Source organism: Ceratina calcarata, unplaced genomic scaffold (genome assembly GCF_001652005.2).
Source record: "Ceratina calcarata isolate Rehan_Ccalc_2016 unplaced genomic scaffold, ASM165200v1 scaffold579.2, whole genome shotgun sequence".
NCBI lineage: Eukaryota > Metazoa > Arthropoda > Insecta > Hymenoptera > Apidae > Ceratina > Ceratina calcarata.
Window position 1 is genome coordinate 415,442 of NW_017177008.1, and position 14,918 is coordinate 430,359.

Consider the following 14,918-nt stretch of genomic DNA (forward strand, 5'->3'; position numbering starts at 1 on the left):
TTATTCTTCCGATGTCTGATTTCTTTTTAATTATAGGAAATGCGTTTTTCTAAAATACATAAACTTTTGGGATTGACTGTATAGCCAATACATCCTTAAAAGGGGCATTCGAGTTTCACAAGGCAACTGTTATGTTTTATTTTCTACGAGAATAGAAGCAGAGCAAAGGAAGGTACTTTCATTTGAATTTCGTATCTAACAGATTACGAAAATTCTTTCGGAGGAAGATTAAACTTTCACGAGACAATTGCCTATTTTAAATTGGTTTATTCTGTAGGAGAATAGAACTAGAACGAAGGAAGTGGTGGACAGTCACCGAATCGGTCTGACATAATTGCCATCGTTTTTCTTCAACCATGCGCTGAATAGATTCCATTTAGCTTCCGAATGATCATTCTGCTCCCATCAGAACTCGGTTACTTGTGATTTCACCGAAAATGGAAAAATATTGTTCGGTGGTTACGGAAAACCACTTCAGCCCGGGGGCAATTAACAGTTATTAATAATGTGGTTTCCACGAAATAGGAATACGAGACTCAATCCTCTGAATTATACAGGCTGAGTCAATACAAAGTACCTCTTGAAATTATTTAGTATTACAGTTCAGGAAAATTAATTTTCGTTTCATAAAGTACAATTCTGTTGTTCGTACATTATTCGTATAAATATACAAAACGTTCATCACGCCATATAAAATATTATAAATGTATGAAGGACGACGATCGTTTCTATATCAACCTGATAGTCCTCATTTGCTCAGTCTGTATCCTCGGGACGGTGGGGAAAGGATAGATGGGATGAGCAGTGGGTCCGGGTAGTCTAGTTTCCGTCGCGCTTACACGCAAACGATGACGTGTTACTCTTTCGTGGATCGGTAGGGGACACCGGCCATAAATGTTAATCACCATTGTACCCAGCGAGCCTTAATCCAGTCCGTAGATATCGTAACACCGGGCTTCTGACTCCCAGCGGAGCCGAGGTGATTCCTGCAACAATTTCAGTCTTGTTTGCTAATGCAACCGCGCTGCGTGAGTTTAACTGACGGCGAATCAAAAATTTAGACTTGAGAGTCGGACCTCGTTCTCCTTGTTAATAATCCCACCGAGGTATTTACAGTGGTTGAAACTCGCTTGCTGTTGAGTCTCGTTAAGTCTGTTTCTTCCGTTAAACGTGGTCGCAGGTGCGATTGTCAGAACAGTCAATCTGGCTGTGTCAACAGACACGTGTGATTCCTGATCCCTGACAATATTTGTCGTCAATCAATTTCCGCAAACATCTGAGAGGTTCATTGGTCAGAGTTGATCTCGCGTACACGCAGCTTCTTGGAAAATCTTAAACGCTTTTAAGACCGTGCAATCTGAATTTTTACGCGAGTATCACGGCAGTCGTTTGACGGCCGGTCTTCGCGGAATCTCGTCGGATCTGGATGGAATCCGTTGAAGTAATTATGCGATAAGGCGCAAGGTTATTTCAGTGGCGTGGCGGATCTCCGCGGAATGCACCGGGTCAGAACGGGAGTGCACTCGTTCTCGCGATCCTAGATCCGAGGAATCTCATTCGTACTCGAGCCAGCTGGGAACCACGAAAGAGCAACGTCACAATAACGACTATGATTGCCGTAATAACTCGCGGGCTCTCTTCCTTCGAACGGCCGTTACCCTCGAGGCCATAACCGAACCCCGCAATTCCAAGTGTCAGACCTTTTTTCACCCAGACGCGGAAAGCATGCAGGATCGCCCTTAACGCTTATCAAATGTTTGCCAAGATAAACCGCGTGAGAAACGGGTACAGGTGTTCGGTTCTGGTTTATTCCAAAACAAATTCCGTTCTCGTCTACGTCTACTGTTCATTGAATTTCATACATTTTTGAAAATGTTTCAAATTTATTAATAAATTAATCGATAAAATATTGAAAGTGAAATTCCGCTGGTTTTTACGATGAACCTCGATGCAATAGGAAGGCTGCGAACCAGGTGTAACGTAGTTTAAAACCGGCACACGCGGCAGCTGATCTTTTCCCACGGTGTTCGCCCGCGTTCTCGGAGGAAGTTCGAGAATGGACCCCGAACTCTCTTGCCCTCCCTACGTTTCTTTTCCTCCTCCGTTTAGTTCAAGATGCCTGCGCCTCGCCGGGACCCCGTTTGTTATTCTGGCAACGACACAGTGAACGGGCATGCAAACGGATTTCGCTTTTTTCGGATTTTTATTATTCCAAAAATACATTTTTAATATCAGGTTTATAACGTATAAAACGGGCTTATGTACATAACAGTGTATCTATCCATAGGATTTTCAAACTCGTTTTTTTTTACGGATTACCTCGCTTATACCCATGTCATTCTGCCTAGTCCTTTATATGAAAATCTATACTAATATTTGTATAAAACCTGCTGTACAATATTTTATAAAACCAGGTTTTAGCTTCGTGTNACTATTAGAAGGCTGCCACTCGAAAAAAAGTTGAGATCCGACTATAAAATTTTTGTATGACATTTTTAAAGGTATAAACTTTCGAAGAGTGCAAAAAAAAATTTGATGTTTTAAAGTTTCACACTTATAAGGCGGCTTAATAAAATCGTGCAGATACTTTATTACAGCGATAATAACGATAGTTTAACGCGCGTCAAGAAGGTTAATGTACTATAATTTCTAAGATCCTCGGGTTCTCCGGGAAGCGATCGATCTGGTTTAAGTCGGACGTTTTATTTATTACCAAAAGATAAGAAAGACGGTGAAAGTAGGAAGAGCCAGGCGCGATCGATTACAACGATCCAATGAACGAAGGAAATGATTTTACGTCGTGAACGGGGTATCGAATAAATGCAGGTTCAGACTCGTATCCACGCTAGATTCTAATCTCGAATAACGCGTTAATCTTCTGCCGCGGTCTCTCGAGATACCCTAGTAGCTCCTCTGCGTATTCTCAATTTAAACGCTCTCGTCGTCAGACTTTTATGCAAAGCAAAACATTTATAGAGCTTCCATTCAAGTATTTCGATATTCATGCGGCTTTTATGTACATTCTTTATATCTGCGACATGTTCTTTTTTTTTTTTATAAATGCATTCTGTATGAGAGAAGATCGCAATGCCGTGCAGGTAAGAGTTGCAACCGGTTGGCTCTAATTGTAAGATTTTACCGGAAACCATCAATCGCCTGAAAGCGTTAGTCGATACTGAATCCATTCACCAGGTGGATATCTTCGATCCGTGAAGAAGGCTTTCATCTCAATTGCAAAATTCGATGGGATGCCTTTCGTGAACCGGAGAAAATTGTATTTCGGCGTCCGTCGAATTCGATGGGCATAAAGGGTGCGCGGTTGGGTGTGGCTGTCGAAAGGGAGGGAGGCATCCGTGGCGGTTATGTAAATCGAGTTTCACGCGGGCCGTCTAATCAAAGATTTCTCTGTACCTCTCATGATTCGCCAATCCGTTTCGCATCCCGTATTCTCTACGGAACGCTAGCTCTCTGTTCAATACTGTATGAAATTAAAAGGATGACCATTCGCGTTGGGTATAATGATTGTACGAAAGAAAGGAACGTCGCGATACTTCCGGAAGTGGCACGTGTCCTCGCCGACGAGAAGCGGAACAGAGCAGCTGGCACAGATTTCATTAATTAAGCGCTCGTTGCTTCCACAACGGCGCTTCGAGCGTAATTGAATCAGGGCCCGGCAAAGCGTTTCGTTGGCGAGAGACAGAGAGGCGAACGGATAAAGAGAGGGCATCATCGACGTCAACGTATCCCCGACACCGACAAAGATTAAACTGCGTCGAGAGTCGGCTCGATTCGGTTCGAAACTAAACGCCATTCAGACCGAATTGGATTCACCTTTTTGAGCGGTCGCCGGCTTAATTGTCTGCGACAAATCAAACAATCCGATCATTGTAAAAGGCTTCCATGCGCGTATGCCTCGAACGCTGATTCATTTTGTCTCCGGACGTAAAGCTTCCGAAGTTTATAATCAGCTTTACGTTCGGGACAGCATAAGAAAGAACAGTACTCTGTCAAAAAGTATACTAATAATTGACTCTTCCAGATGACAAAATCGTACAACATTTATTAATCAATTATTGACTCCAGTGAAAAAATTTTTATACAAAAGTTGTAGGCATTACAAAAAAGTTGAAAAATAAAAATTTTGTTTCTCGGAATTTCGACAAATGTTTCAAATAAAAGTTGTAGGTACTACTATTGCCTGCAAAGAAGGTCGTATATAATTTTCTTCTATCTCAAATACTTCAGGAGTAATCGATTAATTATTACATCCATCATTAATTACTACTTAACGAATGGAGTTAGAAGGAATTTATATAGAACCTTCTCTGTATCTGACAACTACAGCTACATACCAATAACAATTGAGTCTGGTTTAACCCACGATCATGTAATATATAATCGTGATTTTACCTCCAAAATTAGAGCCCGCGCTACAAAAGAAATAGCTTGTTTTGTAACGAGCCAGATGAAAGTGGGATTGGAGGGAGCAGTTGTTAACCCATTGACACATCTGTTGCAGGGCTCGTAGCATGTCTTGACGAGTAGGAGGGGCTCTTCAACGGGGTTTTCGGCAGACAAGGGTTCTCCAAAATGGCGGGCGGTCAGCAGCTTCCCGAACAGTACACGGTACCGCAGCTAGCTAGGGTCTTCCACAGCCTGCCGCACCTCAACGTCTCTCTTCACTCGGTCAACAACACATTTAATCCACATTCCGAAATCTATCTCGAGGTAAATACAAATCTTTCATAGTAATACAATTGTAACATGCAAAACGGATCTACAATTATGATATACAAATCGCACGTACAGTTGTGATATACGAGACACAAATACGATTATAACATATGGAACACAGCTTAAATTTGTGTTAACATCGCCGATTGAAAATTGAAAATCCGCGGCGATTTAGCAATTGTTCATCGATTCCGTGAGTTGCGTCAGTGACGCACGGATAAGCTTTCGACTGGGTCAGCGAAATAAATCGCGTACACCGCGTGGTTAACAGGGTCGCGACGCACTGGTTACGTCGATACCCAAAAGCAATCCGGACTCGATTCCGTTTGGCCAGTGTACAAAGCTTTCTCATTGATCTTTGATAATATATCCCCTCGACCCCGTCCAAGTCTCCCTAAGGAATTCTTTGGCAATGTTTCTCGAAGGAGATGCACGCGTTCAATTCGTTTACAAAACGAATGGCGGCTGTTTGTTTGCTCAGATATTCTTCGTGAAAAGGATTTAAAGAAAGGATTTTTTAAATGAAATTGTCGATATTCTCTTAGAATGTGATTAAATGCTTTGTGACTTTGAAAACCGCTCGATCCTAAATCGACGAAATAAAAAATGCGACGTCGATCGTATCAATGAAACCGACGAGTTTTATTATTTCCCTTGTCGTTAAGCCGTTCATCTGCGTGATTAATTAGCGCGTGTAAAAACCGGTAGGGACGTATTACGTTCGATTCGAGGACCAAACACGTTTCCTCGAGTCGCGATAATTAACGGAGGCAAGGTGAAATTACACAGTACTCGAGTCATCGAACACCGTTTCCTCGTTCTCTCTCTCTTTCTTCGTCTCGGGTATTTTATCGATCATCGCACCTGCGTCCACCAAAGTGAATCACCTTGCGCTCTCGTATTATCCGATCGAAGACGTTGGAGTGTCACTCTGCCTTTTACAAGCTTCCTCTATCCCGGAACGAAAACCTTTCATCACGGTCAATTGCTTCAATCAGAAAAATAGGACACCTGCGATCTGTTATAAAACCATAATGCAAGAAAAGAATCATTATCGTTAAACGATATCTTCCGACAACTTTCATGACGTTAAGAATTTGGGAAATAACGAACCATCGATTTGAGAGAACTTTTCTCAAGATTTCCCAGACGTCGCAATACATTCTCTCGACTGTTCTTGCCGCGGTCCGGGACAGAAGCTCTTGGATCGGGAATTCGTACGGTAGAAAAAAAGAGACGAGAGAGAAGAGAAATGAGGAACGAGGAGGAAAAGGACGAAGAGTAAGGCAGCTGGATGCCACGGTAGTGCGAAGAGAATCCAAGCTGTGTGTAACTGGAAAGCACAATGGCTCGGGAAAGCTCAAACAATGCACAAAGGCTTTCGTATAATACGCCTGGGGGCAACGTGTGGGCTTTAACGGGCTCGAAACGTCAGACCGCTAACTAGCGATGGGCTCAAGACACTTCGAATACCGAGTCGAGTCAGCCACTCGATATTTCCAACCCGACAATCACCGAATTGCTCTCCGTCGCTTCCGTTGCATGCCAATTATATCCCTCGAGGAGCTCACCGGCTTAAACCCCAATTCCATCAGTTAGAATGTTTCCAACGACTTGTCCTTAATCAATTCTCCTTCATTCTCACTTGATCGTCTTGCAAATATCTGAATAACAATGCAATGCCATGATAATGTCTTTTTATAAATTTCGAATTGAAGACGAATCGTAGCGATTAGATCATTTCAATCCTGTCTGTATCATTTATTCGATCTACTCAGACTTGAGGAATATCTGAATACGACGGCACGGTAATATCGCGATGTTCTTCTTTAGATTTTGAGTAGTAGTTACGTAATGTAGAAAGGCAATATCGATGGGAACCGCTTGCCATCGCTAGCGAAATTGAACGCGGTATAGTATGCACTCCTTTCCTCCTCCGTTACCGATCACCCACTCCACCACTCGAAAAGCATCGTGCTTCTCGTAGCTCTCGACGAGAAGCACGATCTCGCAACGTCTTTCATTGCGGATGTCGAGTCGAGGAGCACACGGCAACTTATTACTACGGAACCAAGACGGAGACGTATCTCGTTCCTCTCGGGCGATCCGATTGTTGTCCGTTTTCGAGAATGTGTCCTGGGAAAAGGCGTGCACCGTTTTTTTTTTCGTCGATACGTTCTCCAGTTATCCTGACGGCAGGTGTGCAACCAGTTAACACGTGTTTCCGAATATGTAGTTCATCTGCATAAATCGTTGTCATTTGTTTTCAATATCACAAAAATCTTTTGATCCATGCAATAGATATTAGATAAGGAAAATGAAAATAGAACAATTCCTTTTTTTATTGAACATGCAAGTTACTTTATTACATTCCTTGGATTATAATGATAATATCAATGGGGATTTAAGCTTTCAATCATTTTTTAGAAAAACCCGTGGTTTCTCTTATCAAGTTTTTCTTGGGTTACCCCTTTGTCCGTGGCTCCCTATTTTTCCCTCTCCCACCGTTTCATCGCCGCTTATTCTGGTTCAGTCAACCGGTGGATATTTCGTTTTTCCGTTTCTCTCGGTCTGCTTAACTTTTTCTCTCTGTTTCCTCGGATAAATCCCCGTTTACACGATGCTTTACCCATTGTTCCCATCGTCCGTTACCCCTAGAATCGAACCAACACGGAATTAGTTTAACTCGAACCGCGTAACGAAACCAAATAACGGATTACCATTAACTATGATCGATGGTCGAGCCTTGGGCCGTTTTTTTAAATCGAGTTAATATCGGGAACGGAGCTCGGATCCATTAAACAATCATACTGATCGAGTACGTAAATGTTCGTTAACCCTGATCGCGTATACGTGTCGTCGGTGACGGGAGTGCGAAAGTTATAGCTGACACGCACACATCCATCGCCCCACGTACGGTTGAAGGGTTGAAGGTGCTGCCTTGAGGAAACGCCTGTCTGAGCACCCTCGACGCAGCATGAGCTCTGGTAATTGGGTCCCCGGCCATTGTTTCTGCCGCTTGAAAATATGTATTTCACGACGCGCTTCGACGGCACACCCGCTGGGTAATTAAATCGTAAGATGACGTTTTGTCCTATCTTTCCGTTGCTGTTTTTTCATTCGACAGTGAAACGTCTAATTCTGACGAATTAGGCGATTGCTTTCAGAACTAGAACTACGTATTTTATTATTCCTTACTGATACCAGTATTTTATTATACTTTATTGATATCAGTTTAGCAAACGTGATTTGAGTAAATATTTTGTACTCATTAAAAATGATTTATAAATACTGTGACGAGACGAGGAAGGTAAGTATCGAAAGAAACCAGAGAAAAGCCAGGGTACGACGACCCTTTTACCCTGTCGTTCGTTCTATTCTCGGATTAGCATAACGAGCAGGTAATATGACGCGACTTAATTACGTAATTTAAAGAATTACCATACCGACGTCGAAGCTAATGCAAATAGGGGAATCGATCGAGATCTACCGAGAAAGATAATGTAATTGCCTGTAATTCATTTCTTCTCGCAATCACCCGTCGATCTTTCGAATTTTTCTGTTCAAGCCTTTCCTTCGTTTTTATGCTTCTTCGTACAAAAGCAACTGAAAGTAATTATACTGTCTCTGGCAATTAGCGAATTTTTAAAGCCACGAGCAGATGGAATCGTGTTCGCGTCCAGTCGAGGTAAGTCTATCAGTGGTGCAAAGAACTCGGATGGATCCGACGTAAACGCGGCTAGGTTTTTTCGTATTAAAGTCGATTTGGCAGCTAATTCCAGCGAAGATCGTTCAGGCGCTCGTCTCTCCTTATCCCTGACAGAAATAAATGTCCCCCTAAACGATCACGTTCAGAGGCAGTGGGATAAGTGGGTAAACGTGAGCCAATAGTTTGAAACGTTATCCACTGTATGAACTGATTGTAATGTCACTCGGTTTTAAACGTACAGCTGGTATCTTTTTAGTACTAGTTCAGCGACACCGGTGGGGTGTTACGGACACCCATGGATATCGTAGGCGAGTTTCGTCGAGAGGGATAAGGACGAGTCGAGTGCGCGAGTAGAACAAAAACGGGTAACGCGTTTTCCGAGCGTTGCGGGGGAGAGTGGGAGCCCGTATTTACTCTTTCAGGGGCTCGCGAGTCTCGAAAGAGAATCCATTTGCGATTTTATATACTCTCTACCTCCCCTTAGACGCGCGAGTCCCCATGAAGTTTGAGTCCCTCCCTTCCTCTCTCTCTCTCTCTCTCATTCTGTTTCCTTCAGTTTTTTCCTCTCGAGCGCTCTTCCGGATTTATTCCAGAGCTCGCGTCGCAGTAGGTGCAACGACCGTCTTCAACTCGCGTTCCGTAAACAGAGAATTTCTGTCTAGACACGATTCAGCCCTCAAATTTCGGCTGGTCTATACCGTTTATTCCATCCCAATGTGTTCTGCTTTTTAACAAGACTTAAACCCCTGTTACAAATTTCTGTCTTCAAATTATTATTAGATTTTGTTCATAAGATTAAGTGGGTATCCAGAATTGAGAGGATGTGAACAGGATCCGTCAAAATTTGTACAACGCTTAATTCATCAATGAAAAATTAACATTTTTCGGATGCAACAGATTCTTCCGTTTGAATAAAAATGAAAGTTGCTATCCAGACGAGAGCGCGTTAGCGTAAGAAAGTCTCGCGCACTCGATTCTTCCGGGAGAGCCCGCGGTAAAAATTCCGTTGGAAGTTTGTTCGAAAGAAAAGCGTATCCGCGGCTGGGGCGCGGGAAAGATTTTCCATAAATTCACGCTGAGGTCGCGCGGCGTGTTTCATTCGTCTTGAACTGCCCCGAAACTGTCGGCGAAGTTATCCGACAAAAGTGGGAGGCAGATATCTTCAGGAGCTGTCTTCCTCCGCGATGACTTCCGTTTTCCGGCCTCCCGCGATGCCTGACACGCTTCTGCTTTTCTTCTCCCTGGGATCGTTTCCCTCGTAACTCAATTTTCTTTCAACGACTTTGAATAGCCTCGTCTCGATCTTCGCACCGAATCGCGTTCGAGTTTCTTGATTTTCACATCCGGTCAACGAATAGGACGAAACGTTGTAAACTATCCTCGTTAAAGGATTTCGAAGTTACTCGATACGGTATTGTTCCATCGCTTTTTGCCAATTATTTTTCCAAAGTATTGTGCTGGGAACAATTGAAATGGGCTTTCAATATCCGCCTCTTGTTTTAGAATAATACTCGCATCGTTGTTTCGGTTCAATGAACATTGGTTTTAATTAAATGAATGTTTTAATAGCCCCTACCGTCGTTTTAATGCATTTGCGAAAACGTTGGGTATGTTGAAAACAAAAATGGGTCGATGTATGAGTCTTTATTATTGAAAAGAGTATTTTAATTAAGATATACACACAATCTGTTAATTTAAATAGGAAATTCAATGAGGAAGTTGCACAGTAACGCGGGGTTATTCGTCGAATCGTGTATAAATGGAAAACTCTCGGGTTGCCGAGTCGGAGACGAAGTTTATCGATGCCGCATTAAATAATGAATGCGATATGTAGGTACACGGGTCGATTTAGCGAGTTTCACGGAGTGGCACGCGAACCACGAGGGTGGTTGACCCCGTTGGCATGCAGGCCTTTGAGTAACGCGACAGAAAAATCAAATTTTCCGCGACGCACTAGCCAGGAATCAAATTTTCTCGGACAAACGGAATACGTAATTAGGGTACAATAATTTCACGGCTGCCAGAAAATGCCTGTTCAATGCAATAACGGTGATAAGAGTAATTCGATACTTATGCGATATTCATAATATGATGAAACGTATCCATTGCTCGAGGCCGTCTGTTGTAGAACGTTTAATTATTCAGCTTTCATTAGAATCAGTTTATCGCACTGTATTTGACAACAGATGAACAATAGAATAAAATAGGGAATAATTTAATTTATTAATCTGGGGCGAAATAACGCGCAGTCCTCAGCGTTGTAGAAATGAAAATTGTTTAATAAAATGGCTCGCTGCATTTCACTTGAGATCAATGAGTCACTGTACGCGAAGGCGACAGTCTCGACCACCATAAGTGCATTCTCATTGCGGTGGTACGAAAAGCTTGCCTCGAATATGAACGCGGCTATCTTAATTAATACAATTCGATCTCGAACGACCAGATTGACGATAGCCACGATTCGTATTACCGTGCAATTAAGAGTAACGATTACTGATAATAGGTTTCTTTTTCTATCGACACTGACACGTATCTCGCGGTGTACTAGGGCAGTTATTGGAATTTTTGTCCGGGTTTCAAGCTTAATTAACGGTATACCGGTCGCGAGAAGACGCCGCGCCGCGTGAACGGCATCCCACCGATACAGGCATTAATTAGAAAGCCCAGTCGGAAGCTCCTCGGGTGTCATTAGCGTTCGGTGGAAATTTCGAAAAAATGTATAAAGGGACAGTAAAAAGAGCGAGCGGCGGCAACTCGATGATTTCAGATTTAATTAAGCCGCGAAAGAAACGCTCGAACTGTTAATTGCTTTAAAAAGACGAGTCGTAGTGGAAAACCGAGAAACGACCACGCGTAAAGATCAAATAAAATGATATCTACTTACGTACAACTCTGTTTCGTACACGTAAAATATTTTCTTACTGAATTTCTGCTTGCTAAAAAAATGCCCTAAATTAATAAAAGTAGGTTAAAGAGCTCGTCTTAAAACTTTTCTACGAACATTTAAGATAGAAACACGGTAATAAGAAATAATTACTCGTGTTCGTTACGTTGAATGAAATTTATGAAACCAGCTTGATGTGACGCAGGGTTATAAATGTGAACCTGAGCGTCTATGCATGCAGGGTTTCATTAAAGATGCGCGTCTATAACCGAGCGTTTAACTTTAATTAACAGAGCCTCGGGATACTTGGTAGTATCCCCGCAGCCTGGTTAATCCTGACGTTGCTGGTGCTTCTGGTCTATCTGGTAACGAGATGCTGCGACCGGAAGCCGCGCCCTAGGAGGTCGATAACCCTGCTGAAGTGTTCGCTGGCCATCCTGGCGTTGCTCTGCAGCGGGGCCGTCGCCGTCGGCCTCTACGGCAACGACGACGTCCACAACGGCCTGGTACAATTGGTCGCCGCCGCGAAGAACGTCGACGGTATCTTGATGGGTGTACGGAATCAGGTTCGTTCCACCGTCCGAGCGTTATTCCCCCGTTTCGACCGACGCACCTTCTTTCGTATTTTAATCGTGGGAAGTAGTGCCGCGATTCGTAATTAGTTCGCGGTCTAGTTTTTCTTTACGTTCAAATGCCCCGTTCTAATTTGGGTCAAGAATAGCAACGAGAAGTTCGCGGACAACCCTAATGAAAAAGAAGAGGGACCCGTGGTAAATAATCCGCTTTTCCATTACCGAGGAGATTCCATTTTTTAATTAAAAGATTTTTATCCTGACGGGCTTAACTCGACGAAATCAGTTTCACCGTTGGTCGATGTACTCGAGAACCTACGTAGAAATCCGAGTCCTCGAGAAGGGAAAAATGTTTTTGTTTACTCGCTCGTTGTCCCTTTAATCAGAAGAGACAAATATTATGTTGCGAAGACCGACACCATCGAGGCGACGCTGAAGAAGAAGGTGCAGCCCCAATTAACTGCGCTAGGCGACGACTTCGACGCTCCTGTTAGCAACAAGACGATGCTCGCCCAACTGTTGGCCGCTCTTCAGAATATGCAACAGAGCACGCACGTCGCCGTGAACCGGAGCTTCGAGATTCGAAGACCGTTGACCGGTATCAGTCTCGCCGGCGCGATCGGGATGGGCGAGAAGATAGAGCAATTAAGGTGGCCCGTGACCATGGCCGTTCTCAGCGCGTTACTCGTTCTCTGTGTGGTCCTGGTCGTTGGAGTCGTGCGACATTCCAGATGCGTTCTCATAACGTACGTATTTCTTCGTTTGGCGAAATGTAAAACGGTCTCGTACTATCGACTTCTTAAATTGCCCCATTAAACGGGCAGGGATCTTTAGACGATTTAAAGACGAGCCGTTTAATGTTCGAAGCAGTCCTGATTATCCGATGTCTGATCCGGTACCAAAATGTGAATTGCAGATTTTCTGTATTCGGTCTTTTCGCGGTGATAGTCTCGTGGCTGATGGCTTCGTTGTATCTCGCGACTTCCGTGGCGTTGGGTGATCTATGCGTGTCCCCGGACGGTTACTTGACCAGGACGGTCCCGTCCACCCTGGCAGCGGAAGTCCTCTCGTACTACACGCACTGCGAGAACACGCGCAGCAACCCGTTCACGCAAAGACTGCGCGACGGACAGAGCGCGCTGACCAGCATGAGGGAGAATCTGAACATTGTGAAGACGTTGGCATTAGAACTGTTCAAAGAGGAACAGTTGCAGCCTAAACTGAACAGTCTTCTGATCGATGTGAACACCGTGAATAAGGTGATGTCGGGACTGGCCACGTCGCTCGATTGCAAACCCCTTCACAAAGAGTACGTTTACGCCGCGAAGAGTCTGTGTCACTTAGGATTGTGAGTACCGTCTTAATGTATCGATAGTATAGAAATTTCGGTCATAGCGCTTTGCGGAAGACCGTTGAGAGCGCATCATCAATTATTTGAGGTGTAATTAGCCCGGTGATAAAAATTGTTCAGGTACGGATTAACGTTCATGCTGCTGGCGAGCCTAGCAGCCGGCCTGTTCTTCACCGTGCTCGTTTGGGTGGATTCTCACACGTGGATCTACATACGAAAGCGGTGAGTCCACGGCGAGGAATACGCGCGAGGAAGCGTGGTCGCGCGAAACGGAGTGTATGATTAACGAGGACTTTGTTCTAGAAGAGATTACCATCAAGTCGACGAGCAGGATCCGTACCTACCGCCATCGGCAGCCTCGCAGGCGATAGCAGCGCGGACCCTTCGAGGCCAAGGGTCGTACCCGCCTACAGCCCCTTCTGTATTTTATCCGAATGCTCATGGCACTCAAAATATCATTAAGCAGCCTCTCTTGCTAACGCCGCCCCCGCCGTCCTACGCTACCGCCACTGCTCGAGCACGTCAGCTGCACGAGAGCATGTTAAAGTTTGTGCATGAGATTTTTTTATTCCTTTTTATTTATTAGCTGCTCGTCCATCTTTGTCGTACGAGACTGGAATATAATTACTCGGGATCAAAGGTCTGCTAAAAATGAACCGACCAAGCGTTTGGTACGATAAAGTTGGACGACCAATAACCGCGACGGTTTCTCAAACTAATTTTCTAACGAAGTTTGAGAAGAGACTTCAATTACTCGATAGTTATTAACTTCCCAGGCCCCTTTTCATGAAAAATCAAAGACTCGATGTGACAAACATAAAATGCAATAATGAATTATGAAATTATTAGCGGAGATTCGCGATGAAGAAAGATATTGCATCAATTGTTTACTAGTTTGCTTTGTGTATAGACCATGTTTGTTGGTTTTCTATTCTTCTATTTACTTATCGATGCGTTGAATGAATTCAGTTTCACGGTTTACAACCTGATTCGTTGATGTCAATAGATATTGTGTTCGGTTTGAATGTCGCTTTAATTGTGTCCAACGCTCTGGTGTTAATAACGCAAGCGTTACGGGGTACAGTTATTGATCTTTGAAGCCGAAAGGCGAAATTGTTTCGACTAGTAAATAAAATTAGTCATGGTTAACGACTATTTGTTCGAGAGGTAATAACTGTACGATCGATCGATCTTCTCTTTGGTGTTTGTTTACAGTAAACCGAGTTCATATTTCAAAGCAAGAAAGAGTATTCGTTCCGTTCGTCTTTATACTTTTCTCTGTCAGTGGAAACGGTGTTAGCGATAGTACGCTTCTTGCGCGAATTCAGCGTTTCGTGTTTAGATATTCTATTCTTTGACGTGGCGAATGTTTCGATAGGAATTAAAAAATCAAAGAACCCTCCCGAAAGGAAGATAATGCTGCAACTTTGTTCGTTTCGGTTTACCATTTACAGAGGTGGGGGAATTAACGGGAGCGGTGGAGTCGGGGATCACAAATCGTCTCAGCATAATCAGCAACCGACAGGTGGACGAGCTGAGCACCGTTCTGGACTCGGAGATCAACCTGGCCAGTACGCGACTCTGAGCAAGCAATGCAAAACTCTCGAGTCGAGCGATTTTTACTGAGGGCACGCCCCCGCAGGGCCCGGTAATTTTCATTCCATGATT

At 43.7% G+C, this 14,918-nt stretch overlaps 1 protein-coding gene across 3 annotated transcripts in view; it reads left to right on the forward strand.

Moving 5' to 3' along the window:
- Positions 1 to 14,918, forward strand: part of tty (tweety) — a 32,126-nt gene that overhangs the window by 12,605 nt on the left and 4,603 nt on the right. For 2 of the 3 annotated variants that reach the window (XM_018032468.2, XM_026817472.1), the window contains exons 2-8: positions 4,520 to 4,728; positions 11,621 to 11,893; positions 12,311 to 12,645; positions 12,816 to 13,247; positions 13,371 to 13,472; positions 13,554 to 13,796; positions 14,705 to 14,898. In XM_018032468.2, the coding sequence (XP_017887957.1) occupies positions 4,591 to 4,728; positions 11,621 to 11,893; positions 12,311 to 12,645; positions 12,816 to 13,247; positions 13,371 to 13,472; positions 13,554 to 13,796; positions 14,705 to 14,876 (1,695 nt within the window). In that variant the 5' untranslated portion in view covers positions 4,520 to 4,590 and the 3' untranslated portion in view covers positions 14,877 to 14,898. The remainder of the gene's footprint in view (positions 1 to 4,519; positions 4,729 to 11,620; positions 11,894 to 12,310; positions 12,646 to 12,815; positions 13,248 to 13,370; positions 13,473 to 13,553; positions 13,797 to 14,704; positions 14,899 to 14,918) is intronic. The other variant, XM_018032467.2, reaches the window with a different exon arrangement.